Here is a 23,199-nt window from a genome sequence, read left to right on the forward strand (position 1 = left end):
CTTCTTCGCTTCAAGGTCTGCAGCCCGCGCTTTGGTTTCGTCATGGTCTTCGTATACCGTGAGGCCGATTCTGATGAAATGCTGTGGGTGAATGCTTTTGACGGGCGGATAGCCCTCTCTTCGCTCGCTAGAACTGGCTGCTGTCTGGCAACGCATCCGAGTCGGAATCGTAGACGATCTCCTCCTCGTCATTGACCACGAACGAGTCCTCCGAGTACATATCCTCGGACCCCAACCCTCTGCCTCCCGCCCTGGGCTCGCTCGACATCTGGCCTCTCCTCCTCACCTCCGCCATCCGCCTCCTTGGTGTCACGGGCTCGCCGAACTTGCCTCCTACTCCTGGGAACGGTCCGTGCCTCACCCTCTGAAACTCCTCTGGCGCCCGCTGGCTCATCATGCTCTGCATATACACGCTCTGCTGGTGATACCCACGCGGAGCCTGCGTCGGCATAAAATCGCCCACAGCTTCCCGATCCGAGTCGTCTTCCGCAGAACTGCCGAGCCCAGAATCATTTTCGTCGCGCTCACCGTGCACCTCCTCGTCCGTAGACCGCTCCGCTTCGTACTGAAACAACGCACGAGACGTGGGTGAGTTGGTGATCTTGCGCTTCTTCTTCCCCACCACGCCTGCCATCCGACTCGAAGAGCCTTTCTTACCTTTCTTACCCTCCAACGGCGCGTCCGACTTGCTTTTCCCCTTGGCTTTCTGCGGACTCGAGTCGGTATCGGTGTCGTCGGGAATGCGCGCCTTGGTGGGGCGACGACCGCGTGTTTTGGCGGCAGTAGGACTCGTGTCGGCCTCGACGCGCGTGGTGGAGGACGAGGCTTTCTGCAGACGCCGTCCTCGTTTGGCAGGCGCTTTGATGGGCGACGATGAGGCTGCGTCTTGCTCCGCATCCACCTCCATTGGTTGCGCAGACGAGGAAGCGTCGGGTGACTCGATGAGGACGCGTTTGGTGCGACTGGTGCCTGCGCGGCGAGGGACCGAGTCCGGAGGTCCCATCGAGCTCTTCGCAGGCGAATCTAGGACGGATTGGGCGGAAAGGGTGGCTTCCTTCTGCTTGGCTTTTTCGTCTTGAGCCATCAAGGCAGCCATGATCGGGTGTGGCTCGAACCTCAGGGGCGCTGCTTTGGTTGGCACCGAGGACGACGACGAATCCTCTTCCATGGCTTTGCTGTCACGCTTGCTGGTGCCGGCTCGCTTCCAGGACGAAGTCGGAATCTTCTCCTTGCCGGCCTCCCAAGAGAGCAAGGCTGCAGCTTCCTTCTCGACCCGTTGAATCTCGTTCTCGATCGACAAGTCCACCGTGAAGTCGACGCCAAACTCGTCGTCATCGTCGTCGTCGATCGGGATGGCGATGCCTCTGTTACGTGGAGATTTGGCTTCGAGCGACGGTTTCGGCTGGCTGCCGTTCTTCCCGTTGGTGGTCGCTTCACCAGCATCGCCACTCTTCCGCAGTGCCAGCGTGCCTGAGCTCTGTGCGCTGCGACCGGAGCTCCTGAGTCCCGTGCCGAGCGTTTTGCCTCGCGTGGTCGCACCAATTGCTGCCAGTGGTCGCGAGGACGACGATGAGCTCGGGAGCGGCGGTGTCTCGATACCGTCCGATAGCGCGAGCGGCGTGGGGAAGGACAGGCTTCCATTCGATCTTCCGAAGAGCTGCGGAGGTGAGGACGGCGGTGAACTCGAGCGTGAAGCAATGGCTCGCTTTCCACGAGTCTTCCGCTGCGGAGGTCGCAGGTCCAGCTCGTCCAGATCGTCGTCGAACTGAGATTTCAGATCGGCACTGGATACCTTGAGAAGGCGCTGCATCTTTTGGCTGTGCGTTTCGGGTACCTCGGGAGCCGCGTCGCTGTCGCTGCTGGCCGTACGCTTGCGCTTGGTCAACGTCGATGCCTTGCGGAAGCCCGCCATGATGTCGCCGCCTTCGGGCATGTTGCGCTTGGGATCCTTTTTTGGCTTCGGCTCTTTCTTGGCCCGCACCGGCTTGGTCGCTTTGGTGCCCTCGGACACCATCGACGGATCGAACTCGGGCTGCTCCACCTCCTTCAAGACGACCTGGGGACTGATGTTGTTAGGCACCATGCGGTCGACATCTTCGAAGAGTTCGACGTGCGCTTTTGAATCGACCTCCTTTTGCACCGCTTTGTAGTTGTCCTTCGAGTGCTGCCAGTTGTGTTGCTCCCGCCCCTCGGACACGAGCACGGCGATCTTGCCCTCGCGCTTTCGACCCGTTCGACCGATGCGCTGCAGCATGCGGATCGAGTCCTTGACCGCTTCGTAGCAGACGGTGAGATCCACCGATCCAATATCGAGACCCTCCTCGCCAATCGAGGTGGCGACCAGCACGTTGTACTTGCCCGCCTTGAACTCGGCAATGACGCGCTCCTGATCCTTTTGCGACATGCCCTTCTTGCCGGTCTTGGACTTGCTCTGGCCGACAAATTCGGTCGCCTTGAAGCCAGAATCGTTGAGAAAGCCAACGATCTCGTCACAACACTCGCGGTACGAGCAGAAGACCATCGCTCGCGTCTCCGCCTGAGATGAATCACCAAAGCTGGCCAGCTGACCTGAAGTAGGCGTGTTGCCAAGCACATCGTGTCCGCTCTCGGCAAAAGCTTCCACGTTGTGCACCTGCTCGGCCGCGAACCTGTCAAAGTGGTCGCTCAGCACATTGCGCAGCTTGAGCATCTTCGGATGAAGGATGCGGCCTTTAGGATCCTGCATCAGCTCGAGCTCGCGGATGATCTCGGCGAAGGTCGTGTTCTTGTTGGCGTACATCTGCTGCTTGGCGGAGGCCGTCTTTTTGCCACTCGGGTTGAAGCCCATGGAGCGCTCCTTGAGACGATTGTAGAACATCATGATGGATTGCTCCATAAGATACTGCATGGACAATGCCATGTGGGCGAGCTCGGAAAGGTTGGATCGCAGCCAGGGCTTGCCGGCCAGGATGCCTGCGCGACTGCGGTCTTTGGCGATGGCGTTGACGGCGAAGGGATGCAGAAAGACGGGATCTTGATTGCGGAGAAGACCGGCTTTCATAAGCGGATCCATCTGCGTCTGCATGAGCTTGGCCCAGTTCTCCTTGACCAAGTTGAGGTCTTTGCCGAGCGTCACGTTGACGATCTCTTCGTGCTTGCGGTGCATGTAGCGTTGCACGTCGATCGCTTCTTCGGTGCGGATCTCGATGTGGTTGATGTGAAGTTGATCGACGACCTGCTGGACACTGTCCGAGTCCTTGCCGGGCGTGGCGGATAAAGCGAGCACGCGAAAGTGCGGGTTGACCTCCATGAGCATGCCCATGATGTTGCCGTACGCATAGCGACCGCGAGCCTTGTGCGCCTCGTCGACGACGACGCAAACGACGTCGCGCGGATCGCAGCTTCCCTTGCGGATATCGTTCTCGAGTGTTTGCGGAGTCATATAGAAGATGCGCTTGCTCTGCCAAAGGCCGACTCGGCGAGTGCTTGCCGTATTGCCGGTCAAGTCGATGGCACAGTCCCAGGGCAGGCCGCAGATCTTGTGACATGCGATCTTCTGCTGGTCGACAAGGGGACGAGAGGGGGCGAGGAAGAGGATCTTGCCCTCAGGAAACCACCGAAAGAAGTTGAGAATGACGACCGCGGCGATGAAGGTCTTGCCGAGACCAGTGGGGAGTGCAGCGAGGACATTGTTGAAGAGCGCCTTTTGGACGATGTTGTACTGGTAGTCTCGCCTTTCCATGTTGGTAGGGTAGATCCAGGTTTTGGCAGCCTCGAGGTCGATTTGGCACTTCTGCGGCTGCGGAGGAGGGAGGTTGCGGCGGGGATCTGCGGGTGCGGGTGGGACCACGTTTTCGTACTTGCTGCCGGCATCCCAGTCACGTTTCGCCTTGCCTTTTGCGTCGCCCGTGTCCACGGCGTCCTCGTCAAAGCTGAGCTCGTCTACGTCGATCGGCGTACCAAATTCGTCCTTCTCGCGGTTCTTTGCGTTCTCGCGGTGAAGGTAGGCCTCCCTATCCCACGTCTTTTTCCCGACTTTGTTCAGCCAGAGGGGGCGACAGCTGGACGAGGCAGCGTTGTTGTTCGGCGACTCGTTGTGAAGTGCGGACTGCGAGGAGATGGTGATGTGGCCGGGACTGGAGGAGACCACCTGGCTGGGCGTCGCGGGCTTGCCAAAGAGCGTCATTTGCCGAGCAACTCCCGAGGATGCGGGCTGGATCGATCCATTCGAGCCGATCGAAGACACCCTCTGTATCGGCTTTGCGGATGTGGAAGCTACCGCCGACGGGCCTGCCTTGTTGGCCCATGCTGAAGAGCCGTTCGACGTCGAATGCGGAAGCTGCGGACCAGCTCTCGAAGCACCGGCTTTGCTGATGGAAGACAATGTCTGGATGCGGGATGGCTGGTGAAACGCGGACGTGCTCGGAGCGGGAGCATCTTTGACTAGCGTGTTCTCGATCTGATCGAGCTGCAAGAGCGCCGAGTCATCGAACTCGTCAAAGTCGTCGATATCGTCAAACTCGTCTGCCGCGTTTGCCATGATGGCGGCGGTACGTGCTGTGCAGCACTATGCTGGATGATGGAGGCCAGCGATATGCTATGTGTATGTTATGGAGCCAACTACGAGTAGAGCAAGGAGGTGCGGAAGGAGTTGGCGGTGGTGGTGGAAGGAGAACAAGACATGTTTGTTTCCGCAACCGCTTCTTATGCAGAGTGCGGAAGCTGAGCGCGGACCGACGAGGCGAACAAGGTTCGAGGCCTGAGATGAAAGGGCGATGTGTTGCCGCGCGATCGTCAAGGAAGACGTGTGATGGTGCCAAGTGGACCGAGTATGCTCCTCTCAAGGTTTCGATGTGATGATCCGAGTGGTCTGCCGTGCTGTGTGATCATAGAAAGGAAGATTTGAAGCTGAGCCGGAAACTTGACTGAGCTTAGTGTGCTGATCATAGGCTCTTGAGCTGTGCTGCCTGCGGGTGAAGGGAATGGCTGAGTCGAGCGTTACTCGGTAGCCTTCCGATACCTGTGGTACCTGGTGGCGTTGCAAGCAAACTCAGCATCGGAACGACAAACGAGACCAACACCTCCACGCACGCACGCCGCTCACACACTCAAATTAACAAGACGCGCTCTGCAGTCGCGTAAAATGGTCGCTCTGCATCGGGAGATTCCAGTGGGCTGTACAGCGGTATCGCCGATAGAGCTCGGAAGAAAAGTGGAGTCGGACAAGGCTCACAGCTGCTTGACCAACACCAGCTTCCCTTTGAAAGGTCCATTGACCAGCTTCGACCCATCCTTTCCAGCCAACGACATCGACAAGCATTGTCGAGCGCAAGCAGTTGAAGCAGTCATGGCGAGTCGAGGTGTCTTTCGTATCGCTGTAGCAAGCGTTCGTGCACGAGCGAGCCTGCTTCCGCCAGCTGGAGCCTTCCCCCGCATCGCGTTACCTCACCGAGCGACCACACCCAGCCATCGAGGCTTTGCATCATCATCAGCAGGACTACTGGCAGCTCCTACATCCACACAAACACCCACGGCGCTTCCCTCGCAGGCATCAGGCGCAACAGATGCCACTAGCACAGCCACGCAAGCTCTCGCTGAGTCCGAAGTAGTGCAAGGCGGATTCGAGTTCCTCCAACCATGGGTGCCCGTCATCAACAACCTCGCCGACACGATGCATCTCAGCGGGCCCTATCCGCACGCACTCTCTATCTTCATCCTCGCCTTTGCTGTCCGAACCGTCGTCACGCTGCCCGTCACACTGTGGCAACGCGGCAAGACGCGAAAGCTGACCGAAAAGGTGCTGCCCGAGTGGGAGATCCTGAAGGAGCAGATTCCGTTGCAGGTGCGGGTGAGGAGCAGGAGAGCAGGTCTGTCGTACGAGGCGTTCGAGAAGGAGGCGCAGAAGGAGCTTAAGGCTAAGCTCGCCGAGCTGTTGCGCAAGCACAATGCTTCGCCATTGCCGGCATTCCTCGGACCTGCGTTGGTGACCATTCCTGTGTTCCTGCTCATGACTGCGCTGCTGCGCCAGTGTGCCCTGGATCCAAGTTCGCCACTGAGTACGGAGGTGCTGCCTTGGTGGTCGCCTTCGCCAGAGCTTGCGCAGCAGTTCAAGGCGAGTACGGCTATCTTGGCGGATCGAGGATTCGACGAGGCCGCGATCGCCAAGTTGAGGGGCACCATGGGCGGACCCACACTTGTAGACAAGGATTCCACCATGATCGGGCCGCTCAGCTTTGGCATGCTCACATTGGCAAACACAGAGCTCAACAGCTGGAGTAGGAGAAGCATCGCCAAATTGAGAGCTGTCACCTCGGACAGGTCGGATGCAGCGGCAAGAACAGCAGGAAAATTGCTGGCAGAACAACCAAAGGGAGCAAAGCAGGACGAGCCGGAAGAGCCCGCAAGAGCGAGAATCATCACCAATGCGTTGCGGATTATGGCCATCGCCTTCATTCCGATTGCGTGTCAAGCACCAGGAGTGAGTTGCTTCGCCGCTACAGATCAGTCAAAGTGGTGCACAAACTGACGACGCTCTTCCTCAATTTCCGCTTTCCGGCCCGCAGGTGCTCGTCATCTACTGGCTCTCATCAGGTATCTATACCCTGATCCAGAACTCGGTCCTCGCTGTCTTTGATCGCCGCTCCGAAGCCCTGAGGGCGAAAAACAAGCAGCGGCTTCTCCAGCAGCCGCGCTAGAAGCCTTCGCAAGGCACCTTTTGCCTAGACTTTCATAGAGAAATAGCATGCATCTGCGATCCGAGCGGGCTTTGAAGGACTGCGACAGTTCATGCGTGCGAATGCTTGTGTTCGGGATGGCGTATGTATTGTACAGTTGAGATGTCGAGCGAGGTTCTCCGATTTGCCTTGCCCTCACTTCTCGCCAGGCCTCCTGACACCCCTCACCCGGATCCTCTCTGCCGTCTGAACCCTGGGCCCCCACCCACGCACCTTCTTCTTGGGCTTGGCATCGATCACAAACTTCTCCGGATCTGCGCCCTGCCTGAACTTCTCCCTTGCCCACAAGAAGTATCTCCTGTCCTTGACGGTCACTCCCGCCTCCTTGAGCTGTGCCGATTCGATGGTGAAGATCTTGGCCCACTTGTCGCCGAGCGCCGACGTGAGCGACGAGTTGGACGCAAGATCGCGACGCGGGCCGGAGATGGAGGTCAGGAAGGTCGCAGGATCTGAGATGGCGCCTAGATAGAATACGAAGATGGAGGTACATCAGTGAGCTGCTTCAAGGGGACTGTCGAGTTACAAGGACAACGTACCATCTGGCTTTGGGATGAGCTTCGTCGCCGAAGTCGTTGCTGCTGGTGCTGTGGTAGTGGTGAGCGTTCGTGATGACGAAGCAACTGCAGAGGCCGAGATGGCTCTGATCGATCTTGCCAGCATCTTGATCGTTCTGATACGCTGTTCAGCGTGGGTCTTGTGAGATGTCGACCAGGAGATGAGAGCAGGTCAGAAGAAAGGGTCAATCCTCGAAAAGAAAGAACTCGGATCTCGCTCTCTGCAAAAGGGAAAGCGAGATTTTTGGCGGGCAGACGATGCTACTCTAACAAATCTCCATTTTTCGGCACTCCTTTCCGCTTAAGGCTGGTGGAGGCGCTGTTCTGAGGTGCCTGCATGCAGGGCTGTCTTAAGGTTTCAGGTGCTCGGGCCTTTAGGCTTAGACCTCGAAAGCTGAGCTGCTGACTCCTTATCTTGGACCACCACACACGACTCGACTTCAGCTTCATAGTGCTGTGAGAAGCGCTATAGAGGGCATCGTCACTCGCCATGTTCTCGAAGAAAGGACGCAGCCAGCAAGGCTCCTCGTCGCTCGACCTGTCCTCCTTACAGTCCTACTCTCCAACGTGGTCGCCGCATCTCCGTCTCGCAACGTGCATCTCGATCAAGTATGCTGTGCACCGTCATGTAGAGCGCGCGACCCATCTGGCAAGCAAGTCGGGCCCCTTCGGTGCCTCCACATCCTCCATCTCGCAAGAGTGGTCCGATTACGGCCAAAAGTTCCTCACGGCGACATGTCAGCATCTCGGCGTGCCGGAGAACTCGCTGCCCCCTCACCCGATCAGCCTCGAGGATGTGCTTTCAGCAGCCCAAGGTCGCCTGGAGCATGCAGACACGCGCGACCCCATCTGTCAGAACGAGCCGACCTACGAATCCGGTTCGGATCATGCTCGCCGCTTCCCGAACCTCGACCTTCCCATCAAGGGCGTGGACGATGCCAAGAAGGGCGAACCTACAGATGGACTCAACGCAGAAAAGGCAGCGCAATCTTCCGCTGGTGGCGATGAAGAGAAGCTCGGGGACCCCTCGGTTGCATTCGGGGACTTGCATCTCAGCACATCGCCATCACCCCATTCTCCGCACTCTGATGTCGGAAGTGAGGGCTTTCACTACGATCAAGACGCCCAAGAGCTTCCCGACTTCTTCCACAGCATGTCAGATGCCACCTCTTCGCAGACCATCAGTGCAGAACTCAGCCGCGAGAAGCGAGCGCGAATTTTCTCGCAGGACACTTTGGCTTTGACGACACCAAAACGCATGCAGGGCGCACTCGATCGCGATTCCGGCCAGGAGATCGAAGTTGCGCACGAGCTGCTGTTGATCGCGCTAGGCTTGGGCCAGTACCGCGCTCAGGACGGATCATCGACGCTGTTCGAACAAGACTTTCTCTTTGGCGAGACGCAGCTCGATCTGCCGAAGACCGAGGCCCACATCGAGCAGCCTGAACTCGCCCATCCGCCACCGCCACTTCCTCGAAGACCAGGTCAGAGCGGGGAGGGTCCGCAAAATGCGAACGCAACGTCAGCACCGGGCCGTGGGAGCGCAACAGACGATGCGATGAAAACCGTCACCGATACTGGGCGCATGCTTGGCGACGCATCCATGAGCGCCTTCACCTCGCTCAAAACAGGCACTCTCACGGGCTGGAGCAAGCTGTCGTCCGCCAGCAAGGAGCTCGTCGGCTCGCAATCGCAGGCCAGCACCCCCTCTCCTTCAGCCAAGTCGACCAGCAAAGACGCCAAGCAGCCCGTCAAGCCGAATGAGGTCTGCCACTACGATGCCCGAGCGCGGTCGCTGATCTTTGTCGCAGTCACAGCCATGGGCATTGCAGCGTGCCAGATCTGGATGGCCGAAAAGGTCATGGCGCAGACCATCTTTTTCATTATGAGCGAGGGCGATCGGGCGTCGGCATCCAAGAACGGCAAGGGGATCGTCGAACAGCTGCCCGCTGGTGCTTCGCTCGATGCACGGACAGGATCCATCACGCAAGCGTCTCAACGATCGGAATACATGAACCAACACACGGGTTCGGTGGTCCAGCGCGAGCGTGAGAAGGTGACGTGGGGCAAGTGGGCTGCGATGGGAGGCGGATTCATCGCTGGTGGACTGGTCATCGGGCTGACTGGTGGTCTGGCAGCGCCGCTGATCGCACCTGCCCTGGTCGGCCTGACGGGAGCCTCTTTCCTGGCCACCTCTGGCGGCATCATCATGCTCGGAACGCTCTTCGGACTCGGCGGCGGTGGGCTCGCAGGTTACCGCGTCGAACGACGCCTCCGTGGTATCGCCGACTTTTCCTTCGCGGAGCTTGCCAACGAAGCTCGCAGGGCTGGGGTGACAATCCCCAGCCTGCACGCCACCATTTGCTGCAGCGGTCTCCTGCTCGAGACCGACCAGCAAATCGCGGCGTGGTCGCAAATCTTTGAGGGTGCCAGGGACGGCCGCGATGCCTTTGCCATCGAGTGCGAGGCGGACATGATGAAGGAGGCTGGACAGGGCCTACGCTCCTACATGCTGGATAACCTCATCCGCACCGGAGGCACTAAAGCAGCCGAGGAGGTTATTAAGAAGACGGCACTTGCAGGCATCGCCGCCATCACGCTGCCGATGAGCGTCTTCAACGCAGCGTCGGCGACACTCGACGGCGTGTTTGTACGGGCAAAGACAAAGGCGCACAAGGCCGGGCTGATTCTCGCAGAGACACTACGCAACGAAGTCCAAGGTCATCGCCCCGTCATCCTCATCGGAATCTCCCTGGGAGCTGCGACCATTCTTACCGCCCTCACCGAGCTCGCCAAGGATCCGGAGAACACCTCGCACCTGGTGGACTCGGTCTTCCTCATCTCGGCGCCGATCACACCGTCGAACGCGACCCTGCGGAAAGTCAGAACGATCGTGCAGCGACGCTTTGTCAACGTCTTTTCGTCCAAGGACATGGTCTGCGGGATCGCGGCCTGGCTAGGATCGGGCGTATCGGTGGAGGAACTGCGAGCGGGCAAGCTGCCGAGGGTCGCGGGGAGTCGTGCGATCGACGACGTTCCAGGCCTGGAGAACATCAACGTTTCCGACATCATCTCGAGCCACTTCGAGGTCAACGATGCTGACAAGCTCGGTGCTATCCTCGCTCGGTGCGGAGCGCTGGACGATTGACCTGGGTCCAAGCGGCATACTGTTGGCAAGCGGTGCTCTGACAATGCATTCCATCTCCAATAGCCCTCGTCGTGATAGCCTGCGAACTTGTGAAAGGACCCTGGGGTGCATTCTAGGCGCTTGGTCGATTCCAAGAACGTTCCCAGATGTCAAGCGGCCCGCGACGAGAACAAAGGAGCCTGAATAGGTGTCCCTAGGGAAAGTGCATGTGGTGCAGCGAGAGAGTCGTTGGAGCCTAGACGGGGAAATAGGCGAGGAGAAGCAGGGTCCACCAGGAATGCACCCTGCACACGCGCCAGGGTCGATCCTCGTACCAACCTTTATTCTTCGTCCTGCTGCGCGTCTTGCAAATGTTTGTCTCTTACAAGCTGTCCGCCGCTACCGCGATGCTAGCGATGTGGAGTTGCGTGCGAGGATCGAAGACAGGTCACAAGCTCGAGCGATACTCGCTCCAGCGGCTGTGGCGGATTGTTAGCGCCGACTGTCCAGCTGTGCGCTTCGGATTTGTAGACTCACAAGACGGTCTCATCGGCACCGGCCATGCGCGATCGCATTGTTGGCCCTCCGTACACACGCATGTCTCAGTCGTCCCCGGTTGTCCGCTTTCCCAACCTTCATCTCCAGCCAGCCAAATCTTCTTGTCCAATGCCCATCGCGCCACAAGAGCCGAGCCGGGCATGTCTCAGATTGCGTCTTCTTCAGATCCACGCTGCAAGCCTCCCCAGCCCTTCCCATGAGGCTGAAAGGTGGGACTATATCAAACGACATTCGTTCCCGTGTGGCATTGTTGCCAGCAAGCTGGTTCCCGCCCACCAACGCCAACGGATGTGCGCCAGGGTGGGTTGGCTAGTCCGCAGACGTTCTGCATTTGCGTTCGCTCGTACTTGACCGCGCCGAATGACGGAGGTATATTCGACATCCGCTGGCTGCGGTGAAACCTCGAGTGACGACGGCGTTTGTTTCTATGGATATTGCAAGACAGCGAGCGGACGATGGGTAAAATGGAGGGACAAAAAGATTTGTTTGTTCAGGCACACGGTTTGACGCGGGCGAAGGGGCAGCACAAACAAGGGCCGGTGAACAAAGGGAATCGCAAGGATTCCCACGCAAGCCACACTGAAATAGCGCAATGGACGAGCCTACCGCTGCACCTGCGCTGCCTTGCCTAAGAATAGGTTGCGATGCTGCGAGGCCAGGAACAGGCGGATCGTGAAATTCGCTCGACGATTTCGACTCCGACCTGTCACATCGACGGGCCGTAGGAGCGCAGGGCGTCGAGATTGCATCTGAGCTGCGCTGGGCGAAATTCAGTGGAAGCAAGCAAAAGGGCGGAGTTTCGGTCCGTAGTCGTCATGCAGTTTCACTGCACTAATATTTGTTACCATCTCGCTCACAATCGAAGATCCCGTAGCAACGCCTTCAGTTTGAGTCACGCGACGTCATGTTCCGCGCGCTGAGCAAAGGAGAAGCATTCCTCAACGCCAGGCAAAGATATGGTCTGCATACCCGTGCCGCCAGCCGACATGCCCGCAAAGTGGCTTGGGAGGTCGAACCCTTTTCTGCCATGCACCTGGTCGATCCAAGATCCATTGTCTTGTCTCGCACCGCAGCTGTTTGTGTGCCTGGCCTAGCCGCGTTCCGTTGTTTCGCCGTGCCTTCCGTTCCTACCAGGACCCACGCGCGTGTCTGCGCGCATCCTCCGTCGATCTCGTCGATCCCAGCAGCTGAGCGCTCAACCTGGGCCCCCCACCCCTTCCATGTCTCGGCAACCGATAGCTGGCCGGCTATAGCTCGCTCGTCGTCCATCTCTCAAAGCTTCCCGGCCTCCTCACGCACTTTAGCCCAGCCGTGCACAGCGCGGATCAGCCCCTGCATGCAATGCACATCCCGAAAGGGTCCAAGCCACCCTGCCTCCCGCAAGCGATGGCGGCCACCACGAATGCCGTTCGCATTCGTCGAACCGTGCTCGTCACTCTGCGCACAAGAACCGGCCATTGTCGACGCCGCCTCTGAGTATGTGAGCTGTGGGCGAACGCCCAGATGATTCGCATCCTATTATGAGCTTCCACTGACGCCACAAGGCTTGTGGGCTGCACCAAGAGCTAGGATCGCCTCCCGCGCTTGGCGACGTGCCTTCCGGCCCTCGTCATTGTGTGTGTGCAGTGGATGCCCTTGAATGTGTCAGAAACGCTTATAACCTCATCGTCGACACCTCCCGCTTTTTCCCCTGTGTCCCGTTGAGACCCCTCCTGCCTTGCTTCTGACCGCTCTCCGCTCTCGATACCCCGTTGTCCTGTCAACGACACAGCAAAGTCAAACGCTCTCTGAAGAAGAAAGCTCCTCCTCTCCTACAAGACCACCCTCTAGCCGCTGCAGTCCATCTCGCTGAAGAGGCAGCAAGACAAATCATCGAGCTTCGCCTCCTCGTCCAAATCCGCCTCTCAAGCGGCCACACGATGCTCTTCTCAACACAGATGACGCTGCTCAAGGGCGCCGTCCTCGGTGCTTTGCTGCTCGCCAGCGCCGGGAGCGGTGTCTCTGCAGGCAAAGCAGGCACCATGGAAGTCGTCGGCAATTCAGGCGTCTCCGCACAAATGATGTTCCTCGGCACGGAAAACAAAGTCTACATCCTCGACAAGACCGAGAACAACCCCATCAAGGTCAACGGCCATCCCGCGTGGGCCGTCGAGTACGACATCAACACGAATCGCTACCGCACCATGGACGTGCGTTCCAACACCTTTTGTGCTGGCGGCATGACGCTCGGGGACGGACGCTGGCTGGTTACGGGCGGCAACAAGGCGACCACCACCAACGGTGCTACGGCACAGCCGGGCAAGGGATACGGATCGTACAATGGCGGCAAGTCGCTCCGCTTCCTCAGTCCGTGCGACAACGGATCATGTCAATGGAACGATCAGGCGAGCAACGCGCTCAACACCGAACGATGGTACCCCACGGTGGAGCCGCTCCGCGATGGATCCAACATTATCCTCGGCGGTATGCGCGATGGCGGCTTTGTGCCCAGTCAAGGATCGAACAACCCAACATACGAGTTCTACCCGCCCAAGCACAACGGCGGCAGTCGACCGATGGGCATCCTCCAGCGCACCGTGCCCATGTCGCTCTTCCCCATCGCCTACCTCATGTCGTCCGGCGAAGTCTTTGTCCAAGCCGGCAAAGAGGCGACGCTGTGGAACTACGCGAAGCAAAGCGAGCGCGGTCTGCCCAACATTCCCGGTCCCCCCCGTGTCTACCCGGCATCCGGTGGTTCCGCTCTCCTTCCCTTGACACCTGACAACAACTACCGCGAGACGATTCTCATCTGCGGTGGCATGAGCGTGGGTAAGACGTCCAATTGGGGCAACGAGGGTGGTGTCGGCATGGCCATCACGCAAAAGCCAGCGTCGACGTCGTGTGAGCAGATCAGCCCTATTGCGGGTGGCGGGTGGCAGGCGGTCGATGCGCTGCCTCAAGGTCGGTCGATGGGCCAGTTCATTCAGCTCCCCGACGGAACGCTCTGGTTCGGCAACGGCGTCACCACGGGTGTCGCTGGCTATACGACCAATCCCAATGACGTCGGTCGTCCCGTCGGTCAGTCCTACGGCGACAACCCGTCCTACCAGCCGCTCGTGTACAACCCCAAGGCGTCGATGGGCAACCGCTGGAAGCGCGTCGGATCGACCAACATCGGTCGTCTCTACCATTCCACCGCCACTCTCCTCCCGGACTCCTCGATCCTCGTCTCAGGCTCCAACCCCAACTCGGACGTCAACATGAACGTCAAGTGGAAGACCGAGTACCGTGTCGAACGATGGTACCCTGAATTCTACGATGCCCCACGACCGTCGAACGCCGGTCTCCCCCGCTCCTTCTCGTACGGCGGTCCAGGCTTCACCATCAACCTCCCCTCAGCGGCCCAGGCGGCCAAGGCCAAAGTCGTCCTTGTCCGAACCGGCTTCTCGACCCACGCGATGAACATGGGTCAGCGCATGATCGAGCTCAAGTCCTCGCGTCAAGGCAGTCGATTGAGCGTCGCACAGCTTCCACCTAATCCGAACCTCTTCGCCCCCGGCCCCGCGTTGGCATTCGTCGTGGTGGACGGCGTGCCGAGTCAGGGGAAGATGGTCATGGTGGGCAACGGACAGATTGGAACCCAGCCTGTGGGCGCAGAGACCCAGCTGCCCGCCACTAACGGCAGAAGAGACGTGGAGGAGGAGAGGGAGGTCGTGGAGGAGCGACACCTCTCGCACCACGATGATGCGTTGACGAGGAGCGGCGTCCACGCTCGCAGTCACAAGACGTCCAACGAACGCCTCTGATGGACTTTTCCATTGCATACCCTTTCTGTCCCGAATTTCGTTCCGCCCAACTCAACTCAGTCACGGACGTGATCCTCGGTGTCACACTTTTGTAGTCACACCTCGAGACCAGATCTGTCCTCCCCTTCGCTTCACGATTCGCCTTCTCACTTCTCTACCTTGGACCCTTTGCCCATTTGCCTAATCTCAGTCACCCTCGCTTGCTCGCATCGCAACCTCGAACCCATCCCAATGACTCAACCCAGAATGCTCAAAGTTTGACACCAGGTGCGCGAGGTTCGTTTGAATCTGATGCTTGCAGTGTGGGGCTTTTTTAGTCCTGATGCTATATGGAGGACTATGTGTGAGGGTGATATGGTGGTACACAGTGAGGCGGAACCGCAAGACTGGAATGTCCGGGGTTGTAAGGTGAGGTGAGGGTGACGGACTGTCACGCATGCCCACAGAGTCGAGAACGTGTGCGTGCAGCTTTTGATCACACGATCCGTGTCGGGTCGTGCAAAGAGAGGGGACCAAGAAAACGTCCTACAACCTCGTGCTCCAAAGTTGAGTGAATGTGATCCTGGTGGTGTGGTCGGAGAGATGCAACGTGCTGGTCGCATCACAGCAAAGCAGTGAACGTTCGAAGCTATAGCGACTGGCATGCTGCATCTTGATGGAAAGAAGATAGAGACGCTTAGTAGCCGTACGAAGCGAGCTGGGCGTTGACGTCCTTGAGCTTGCTCTCGGTGGCGGTGGTGGCGGCAGCGCGCTTCTTGGTAGCGGCGACCTGTCGCTCGCGGTAAGCCTGCGCCTTGACCTTGCGCTTGGCCTCGAGCTTGTCGACGGTCTCCATGTGGTTCCAGCCGACCTCGTGCGAGATACGCTTGATGGTAGCGAACTTGCGGCCGGGCTTGAGACGGAGGACACGGAGAGCGGCGGGGATGACCATGAGCTTCTTGCGGTCGTACGGGGGAGGGACACCCTCGTAGATCTTCAATCGCTGCAGGGCGGCGGCACCACGAGCGGTCTTGTGGGGAAGCATTCCGCGGATGGTCTTGTAAAGGATGCGCGAAGGAGCACGGTGGTGGAAGGGACCGGACTTCTTGGGGTTGACCATGTGGCGCTTGTGCAGGTAGGCGTGGTACTTCAACTTGTTGCGGAAGAACGAGCCGGAGACGTTGATGAGCTCGGAGCGCACAACGACAACCTTCTGGCCGGAGAGGAGCTCCTTGGCCAGGGTGGCGGCGAGACGACCGAGGAGGTGTCCCTTGCCGTCAACAATGTATGGGTTTGCCTGCTGGAGGGACATCTGTGGTGCGAGGGTAGGAGGATGGTGGGAAAAGAGTCAGTTCCTGTGCTCTATGTGCTGAAAGAAGTGACAAGGACCAGCTGCGCCAAATAATCGACAATCCAACAAGAACTCGTTCCTGCGCCTGAGATGCTTCGTGTCGTTCATCTGCGTAAATGTCGATGGTGTTTGCCGTACAATCAGCGCTCGTTGGATGCCCGGCAACACGGTAAAAATCATCGATGATCGAGCCTTATAGACCTGGTGGAGCGCAGGGCTGCATCGACAACCGTTGCGACTGCCTGCAAGACTCCTTCGTGTTTGCGCCGATGCTGACAATGATGTTGCCTCCAAATCCTTGTCTGTACCTTGAACGGCTCGACAAGGTTGTCCCAAACTGTGCCACATGTCCATCGTGACACTGAGCTCGACTCAGCTTCATCCTGGCCGGGAACCAGCCGCCTGCGTTCTGTCCGCTGTTCCTGCCTGGGCTAGTTGTTGGCCCACGTATATGCAATGATGCTGATCCTGCCGATACCTGCCCGTGCTGTTCCGGCCATTCTCTACATCGGTCTGCAAATGATACGCCTCGATTCCAGCTGCTATGTGATCCATACCGTTGGAAATGCTGGTGTAGATGGATGTCGGACAGTCGACTGGGTCGATGTGGTTGGGCAGCGGTGAATGCGTGATGCGGATACTAACCTTGACAATATGTTTCTTGACGGGTGTGGTGGTGTCGAAGGTGATGAGCAGCGAATCTCGAATTACAGTAGCCCAGCTGCTTCAAGATTGAGACGCTCGACTCATCAACTCAACTCACAGAGATTCTCAGCAGCGTGCCACGGCTAACATTGAATCCTGGCTGCAGCCCACTAGAGAACTGGCCTGCAAGGCTGCTTGAGACTAGATCATGTGATGTCGGCCGAGGTTGGTACCGGCACTTGAGCAGAGGACATCAAACAGGCGAAAATTGGCTTTTATTTTTTTCCAGATGTTAGATGTTTCGACTCCAGATCACAGCTTTGCCATCTCGACGAAACAGCTTGGTCGCCATCATCTAGTCCCTGTTCCCTCACACCACCTTGTCACCCCCCATTTCTACACCGTCAAGATGGCCGCCACTTCCATCCCCATCGTCAAGAAGCGCACCAAGGCTTTCAAGCGCCACCACTCGGACCGATACCACCGTGTCGGCGAGTCGTGGCGCAAGCCCAAGGGTATCGACAGTGCTGTTCGTCGTCGTTTCCGCAGCGTCGTTCGCATGCCCAAGATTGGTTACGGTTCCAACAAGAAGACCCGCCACCTCATGCCCAACGGCTTCCGCCGCCTTGTGGTCTCCAACACCCGTGACGTCGAGCTCCTCCTTATGCACAACGGCGTTTACGCTGCCGAGATCGCCCACAACGTTTCGTCCAAGAAGCGCATCGACATCCTCGAGAAGGCCAAGGCCCTCGGTGTCAAGGTCACCAACGCCAACGCTCGCGTTCGTGCTCAGGAGGCATAAATCTCCCAATGACATCGACACCCAACCTCTTCGTTTCACACACTGGATCCCAATTCACATTGCATCACACAAAGACCTCAGCTCGTCTACTTTGTGACGCCGACATCCAGCATCCATTCGCATCTGTGTGCACAAACATTTTGTCACACACCTTTCTCGCATCACCGTGTACCATCATCACCGCGTCATACACACACCACACCTCTGCAGGTCATAGTTGATCTTCAGGCAAAATATCAATCGCTCCTACCGTGGGCACGTTCCAAAACATCTTTTACCGGCTCTTTCTGCCGTCACGCGGTGCAGTCGTCACCGCGTATTGTCATCTGCGTTCGACATTGCATGTTTGCCGTGATTTTGACAGGGACACCGATGCCCTAGGTCTCCTAGCGTTCAGTCAGACCACTGACCCAGGGTTTGATGCGCGCAAACACGATCTCTACTTCTGGCAACCATTTGAGACAGCGCACACCGCTGCCCCTGACCTGTCGCATGTCATTGAGATCTGCGCACGAGCGATGTTGAACATGTAAAATGAGTTGCATGCGACCAAGGATGAGCTATCCGATGAGGCATGATCAGGAGACTATTCAGTAGTATCGCCGCAGCTCATCCGCCTCTTCTCTGCGGCTAGCGACTTTTCTGCATTTGTTAGATCACTGTCAGGAGGCTCGGAAGCCGGCTGGAGCACTGTGTGGAGCTGAGCGCGTGCCTACTGTAGAACGACAAACGCGAGCTTGGTGCGAATCAGGGTCTCAACTCATCCACCAAACACATCTTCCGCCGAGATGACCTGTTCGCATCCTCGTCAATCATAGGACTGCCTTCGAGCATCTGAATAGGCGCACCAGGACGATTGAAGGCTATCCTACCGCGCAGGTCTCGACTGGAGCCAGGCCACAAGAGATCGTGCGGTCCATGTCATAAGCACGCAGCTACAAGCGTCACGACGAGTGCGGATACCCGCAGGCCACCAACCATGAGCGAAGCAAGTGGGTCCGCGTCGCCAGCGCCCGGCAGCTCCGCTGCAGAGCTTGGCCCGGGAGGCACAAGACCCAAGCGCGCTGTTCGTCCCACCGCCAAAGCACTACAGGCGAGAGAGCAGTCGCCTGACGGATGGGAACATGGCGGATCCAGGAGGTCGCAGCCATTGCGGCCCATTCGCACCGCCTCCGGGGCTCGTCCACAGATCAAGCTCAAGATGAAGGCATCAGGTGGCGGTACTGCAGCAGGATCAGGTCAAGGGCTCAAAACGCAGGCGTACATGCAGAGCTACGATCGCGAGCTCGACTCGGAAGATGACGAGACGGGTCAGGGACTTGCATTCGAGGAGCAGCTCATCTTTCGCATGCCAGAAGGTCCCGAATGCGACAAACTCAGAGACAGCATCCAGAAACGACAACTCGGCGACGATGTCTGGTTCAAGTTCAAAGATTCGAGACGTGCCATTGTCCACGTTGGCGACTCGCTGTTCTCAGCTAAGCTAGTCGATCTGCCTACCATCACGGAGGCGCACAAGACGCTGGACAATCGGCAATTCTTCAAGGTGGCCGATATCGCGCAAATGCTGGTGGTCGAGAGCAAGATCGCGGACGAATCACAAGCATCCTCCAGTGCCGCCGGTGGCGGCAAGGGCTTCAACATCGAAGACTTCATCTACCCTCACGGCATCACGCCTCCGATGCAGTGGGCGAGGAAACGACGCTTCCGCAAGCGTGCTGCGCGTCGAGCCATCGAGACGGTGGAGAAGGAGGTGGAGCGATTGCTGAAAGCTGATAAGAAGGCGGACGACGTCGAGTACGAGATGATTGATGCAGCGGAAGAAGGTGTGTCCGAAGACGACGATGACCAGCAGGGCGGTCCATCCAGAAGAGGAGCAACATCGCCCGGTGGCTCTCAAGCAGAGACGCCTATGCCTGACGGCTCGGATGGCGGGTCGCAAGACGAGGACGGAGACGACGGCGACGACGATGACGATGACCAAGCACGTCGTCGTCGTACTGACACTTTCGATGGCGGCGAAGGTGGCTACGACGAGGACCTTGACGACGATGTTGACGAGGACCTGGCAGCTGAGCTCGATGCCGCCCTCGAAGAGGAGGAGGACGATGATGATGAGTCGACACGAGGCGCTGGCAGCGAAGCTCAGAGCCGAACCAGCGACCAGGAAGACCTTTGGGATGATGACGACGATGATGACGCGGATGACGGCGATGAAGAGGACGATGACGAAGAGGATGAGAACGACGAAGAGAAGGAGCAGCGTGTTCGCGAAGCTCAGTTGGAGGCCGAGTGCCGAGAGCTCGAGACGCTGGTGCGAAGGAAGCAGTCCGATGTGGATGGCACGATGAACCTTATCATCAAGAATCGCCATCAGCAGGCACTCCGCAAGCTCACCACAGAGCGCGACATGAAGCGCAACCAGCTGGCGGACCTCAAGCAGACACGAAAGGAGCGCAAAGAAGCCAACCAAGCGGCGGCCGAGGCAGCAGAACAAGCTGCGGCCGTGTCCAATCTCGACGATACGGAAGACGCAGCGCGGCTTGGCGATGATCTCGCAGACGAGCGCCCGCATTCCGGCAGCACGGCAGGCGTCTCCACCAGCGGAGCAGCCAACATCGTCGAGAACGACGCTCCCAGCAGTACAACACAGCACCGAGGCATGCCGCCGCCCGCTTTGCCGGCGAGCCGAAATCTTTCGCAACCATCCACGCCCGCTGCGAGGCCCCCCATCTCATCATCAGGGTCCGCGCAGAAAAACCAAGCTGACCCGGATGACAGCAACCTCTGGGAGGACGAGGATGAAGAAGATGTCAGCGATTCCTGAAGCCGTCGCGAGCTAGGCTAGATCATCCTCCGCCATCGTAGCATGTATTTGTATCACCAACACAGCATCAACAAGGACTCGATTGTGTTTCACGGATTCCAGACGAGGTCTGAACGGCTCATGAATGCGGAACTTTGGATAGCGAGTCTCTTGAATCAGTGTTAGCCAACCCGAGAGCTCTGGCCCACCTCTGTCAGAGAGTCAAGCCGTCACATCCGACGCCTTCTCCGCATTTCGAAGAGTGCTTGTCGGAATCTCACAGTCAGAGCCTGAATTTCGGGCTGCCATCAGGGGCGATTTTCGAATTCTCGCTTACGCTCCTCAACGAGGTCTCACCGAACTGCAGCCTGACGGCAGATTCGCCTAGTCAGGAGCAGCCAGATCCATTGCCGCAGCAATTTCGGAGACGGACAAAAATAGGCCGTGCACTCTTTCGCTGTCAATCTCGCTCGCTGTTCGTCGACGAGTTCAGCAAAGGAGATTCCAACACGAGCGTTCACCGCAACGTAACAGCCCGACAGATCGACGATCCATCTCATTGCGCAAGAGTCAAAGGTGCACAGGGCGATTGGCGTGTGACAGCGTCGATCACGGGCGGGCGTTCGTAGACATGAACGTGTCCTGCGCTCTTCCTCCGTAGCCAACGGGTGTTTTTGAGCAGCTCTAGACATACTTGGCGCAGCAGCGCGGTCCAGACGGCTCAGCCTTCAACAGAACAGCGGGCTGCCGTGGGTTGATTGAGCTGAGGTGCCCTGCCAGCCACTCCACGGCGAACAGTGAAGGGCGCAGGTGGCTGAGCTCATTCGAAACTTTGTAGTGAAAACCCAGATTTGTATTTGTGGACGTCAGGCTTCTGGTCAATTGTATTCAACGGCTGGTTTCTGGTTGTATGCACTCGAATATTTGAAATGGTGCGTGGTGGGAGTGTTCCAGCTGCTGGTCTATGCGCTTCTTCTGAATTCACTCAAAGCTTGGAGACGGCTCAAGAACTCTAGCCAATGAGGCGCAAGAGCAGAGGAAGTTGGAAGTTGGCCAGAAGAAAATTTTTCTTTGCTTGTGCGCGGCAGAGTGGTTGATTCGCCCGCCTTTCTTCGCACAGAGCGAGAAGGACAGAGCGTTGGCCAGTGTGTGTCTGTCTGTGGGCCACCGAGAGGAATCCAATAAATGGCGTTGGCTGCCGTCGCTATCTTCACCTCTTCCCTCATACATCGTATCATATCATACACACACAACATCATCCAAAATGGGTAAAGAGAAAGCTCACGTATGTATCAGACACCAGCAGCAACCTCATCATTGCCAACAACCTTCTGCAGATCGACATCAGCCATCGTTGTCGTCATCACAACCTTGGAGACACGGTGGCGGGCGTTGATCCAGCAGAGGTTTAGGCCCTCTCAATCACACGAAAGCAACAGTTGCTGACATTCTCGCTTTTCCATCTGCTTCTGCATCCATCTCACTCAATAGGTTAACGTCGTCGTCATCGGACACGTCGACTCCGGTAAGTCGACCACCACCGGTCACTTGATCTACAAGTGCGGTGGTATCGACAAGCGTACCGTCGAGAAGTTCGAGAAGGAGGCTGCCGAGCTGGGCAAGGGTTCCTTCAAGTACGCTTGGGTTCTTGACAAGCTCAAGGCCGAGCGCGAGCGTGGTATCACCATCGACATCGCCCTCTGGAAGTTCGAGACCCCCAAGTACATGGTCACCGTCATCGACGCCCCTGGTCACCGTGACTTCATCAAGAACATGATCACCGGTACCTCGCAGGCCGACTGCGCCATCCTCATCATCGCCGGTGGTACCGGTGAGTTTGAGGCTGGTATCTCCAAGGACGGTCAGACCCGTGAGCACGCTCTCCTCGCCTTCACCCTTGGTGTGCGTCAGCTCATCGTCGCCGTCAACAAGATGGACACCACCAAGTACTCCGAGTCCCGTTTCAACGAGATCGTCAAGGAGACCTCCAACTTCATCAAGAAGGTCGGCTACAACCCCAAGACCGTCGCCTTCGTCCCCATCTCGGGCTGGCACGGTGACAACATGATCGAGCCCACCACCGAGATGCCCTGGTACAAGGGATGGGAGAAGGAGACCAAGTCCGGCAAGTCGACCGGTAAGACCCTCCTTGACGCCATTGACGCCATCGAGCCCCCCTCGCGCCCCACCGACAAGCCCCTCCGTCTTCCCCTCCAGGATGTCTACAAGATCGGTGGTATCGGCACTGTGCCCGTCGGCCGTGTCGAGACCGGTGTCATCAAGGGCGGTATGGTTGTCACCTTCGCTCCCTCCAACGTCACCACCGAGGTCAAGTCCGTCGAGATGCACCACGAGACTCTCTCTGAGGGTCTCCCCGGTGACAACGTCGGCTTCAACGTCAAGAACGTTTCGGTCAAGGACATCCGCCGTGGTAACGTCTGCTCCGACTCCAAGAACGACCCCGCTCAGGAGACCGAGTCCTTCGTCGCCCAGGTCATCGTCATGAACCACCCCGGTCAGATCGGCAACGGTTACGCTCCCGTCCTCGACTGCCACACCGCCCACATTGCCTGCAAGTTCGCCGACATCACCGAGAAGATCGACCGCCGTACCGGCAAGTCCATCGAGAACAACCCCAAGTTCATCAAGTCTGGTGACGCTGCTCTCGTCAAGATGATCCCCACCAAGCCCATGTGCGTCGAGTCCTTCTCCACCTACCCCCCTCTCGGACGCTTCGCCGTCCGTGACATGCGACAGACCGTTGCTGTTGGTGTCGTGAAGTCAACCACGGCCGCTGCTGCTAAGGGCGGTAAGGTGACGAAGAGCGCTGCCAAGGCCAAGTAAGTGTCCTTGTCTTTGGGACCTTTTGTCGCCATCAT

At 58.1% G+C, this 23,199-nt stretch overlaps 9 protein-coding genes across 9 annotated transcripts; 6 read left to right on the top strand and 3 right to left on the bottom strand.

Moving 5' to 3' along the window:
- Nucleotides 1-127: 127 nt before the first annotated feature.
- Nucleotides 128-4,519, bottom strand: PSEUBRA_000551 (Helicase, C-terminal; the record flags this gene model as incomplete). Its single annotated transcript, XM_016436143.1, has 1 exon — nucleotides 128-4,519. The coding sequence occupies one exon, from the start codon at nucleotides 4,517-4,519 to the stop codon at nucleotides 128-130; it is 4,392 nt and encodes a 1,463-aa protein (XP_016295128.1).
- An 807-nt stretch (nucleotides 4,520-5,326) lies between these two features.
- Nucleotides 5,327-6,674, top strand: PSEUBRA_000552 (Membrane insertase OXA1/ALB3/YidC; the record flags this gene model as incomplete). Its single annotated transcript, XM_016436131.1, has 2 exons — nucleotides 5,327-6,457; nucleotides 6,543-6,674. The coding sequence occupies 2 exons, from the start codon at nucleotides 5,327-5,329 to the stop codon at nucleotides 6,672-6,674; spliced, it is 1,263 nt and encodes a 420-aa protein (XP_016295129.1).
- Nucleotides 6,675-6,848: 174 nt separating this feature from the next.
- On the bottom strand, nucleotides 6,849-7,373 carry PSEUBRA_000553 (IGR protein motif; the record flags this gene model as incomplete). Its single annotated transcript, XM_016436155.1, has 2 exons — nucleotides 6,849-7,174; nucleotides 7,250-7,373. The coding sequence occupies 2 exons, from the start codon at nucleotides 7,371-7,373 to the stop codon at nucleotides 6,849-6,851; spliced, it is 450 nt and encodes a 149-aa protein (XP_016295130.1).
- A 384-nt stretch (nucleotides 7,374-7,757) lies between these two features.
- Nucleotides 7,758-10,415, top strand: PSEUBRA_000554 (Protein of unknown function DUF726; the record flags this gene model as incomplete). Its single annotated transcript, XM_016436126.1, has 1 exon — nucleotides 7,758-10,415. One exon carries the CDS (start codon nucleotides 7,758-7,760, stop codon nucleotides 10,413-10,415), a length of 2,658 nt encoding a protein of 885 aa, XP_016295131.1.
- A 2,456-nt stretch (nucleotides 10,416-12,871) lies between these two features.
- On the top strand, nucleotides 12,872-14,737 carry PSEUBRA_000555 (protein of unknown function DUF1929; the record flags this gene model as incomplete). Its single annotated transcript, XM_016436135.1, has 1 exon — nucleotides 12,872-14,737. The coding sequence occupies one exon, from the start codon at nucleotides 12,872-12,874 to the stop codon at nucleotides 14,735-14,737; it is 1,866 nt and encodes a 621-aa protein (XP_016295132.1).
- A 676-nt stretch (nucleotides 14,738-15,413) lies between these two features.
- PSEUBRA_000556 (Ribosomal protein L13) lies at nucleotides 15,414-16,028 on the bottom strand (the record flags this gene model as incomplete). The annotated part of the gene is made up of 1 exon (XM_016436154.1): nucleotides 15,414-16,028. One exon carries the CDS (start codon nucleotides 16,026-16,028, stop codon nucleotides 15,414-15,416), a length of 615 nt encoding a protein of 204 aa, XP_016295133.1.
- Nucleotides 16,029-17,121: 1,093 nt separating this feature from the next.
- PSEUBRA_000557 (Ribosomal protein L32e) lies at nucleotides 17,122-17,514 on the top strand (the record flags this gene model as incomplete). The annotated part of the gene is made up of 1 exon (XM_016436142.1): nucleotides 17,122-17,514. The coding sequence occupies one exon, from the start codon at nucleotides 17,122-17,124 to the stop codon at nucleotides 17,512-17,514; it is 393 nt and encodes a 130-aa protein (XP_016295134.1).
- A 979-nt stretch (nucleotides 17,515-18,493) lies between these two features.
- Nucleotides 18,494-20,341, top strand: PSEUBRA_000558 (TAFII55 protein, conserved region; the record flags this gene model as incomplete). Its single annotated transcript, XM_059464410.1, has 1 exon — nucleotides 18,494-20,341. One exon carries the CDS (start codon nucleotides 18,494-18,496, stop codon nucleotides 20,339-20,341), a length of 1,848 nt encoding a protein of 615 aa, XP_059320993.1.
- Nucleotides 20,342-21,584: 1,243 nt separating this feature from the next.
- PSEUBRA_000559 (Translation elongation factor EFTu/EF1A, domain 2) lies at nucleotides 21,585-23,164 on the top strand (the record flags this gene model as incomplete). Its single annotated transcript, XM_016436134.1, has 2 exons — nucleotides 21,585-21,605; nucleotides 21,812-23,164. The coding sequence occupies 2 exons, from the start codon at nucleotides 21,585-21,587 to the stop codon at nucleotides 23,162-23,164; spliced, it is 1,374 nt and encodes a 457-aa protein (XP_016295136.1).
- Between the last annotated feature and the right edge of the window lie 35 nt (nucleotides 23,165-23,199).

This window comes from Kalmanozyma brasiliensis, assembly GCF_000497045.1.
Source record: "Kalmanozyma brasiliensis GHG001 unplaced genomic scaffold PSEUBRA_SCAF1, whole genome shotgun sequence".
NCBI lineage: Eukaryota > Fungi > Basidiomycota > Ustilaginomycetes > Ustilaginales > Kalmanozyma > Kalmanozyma brasiliensis.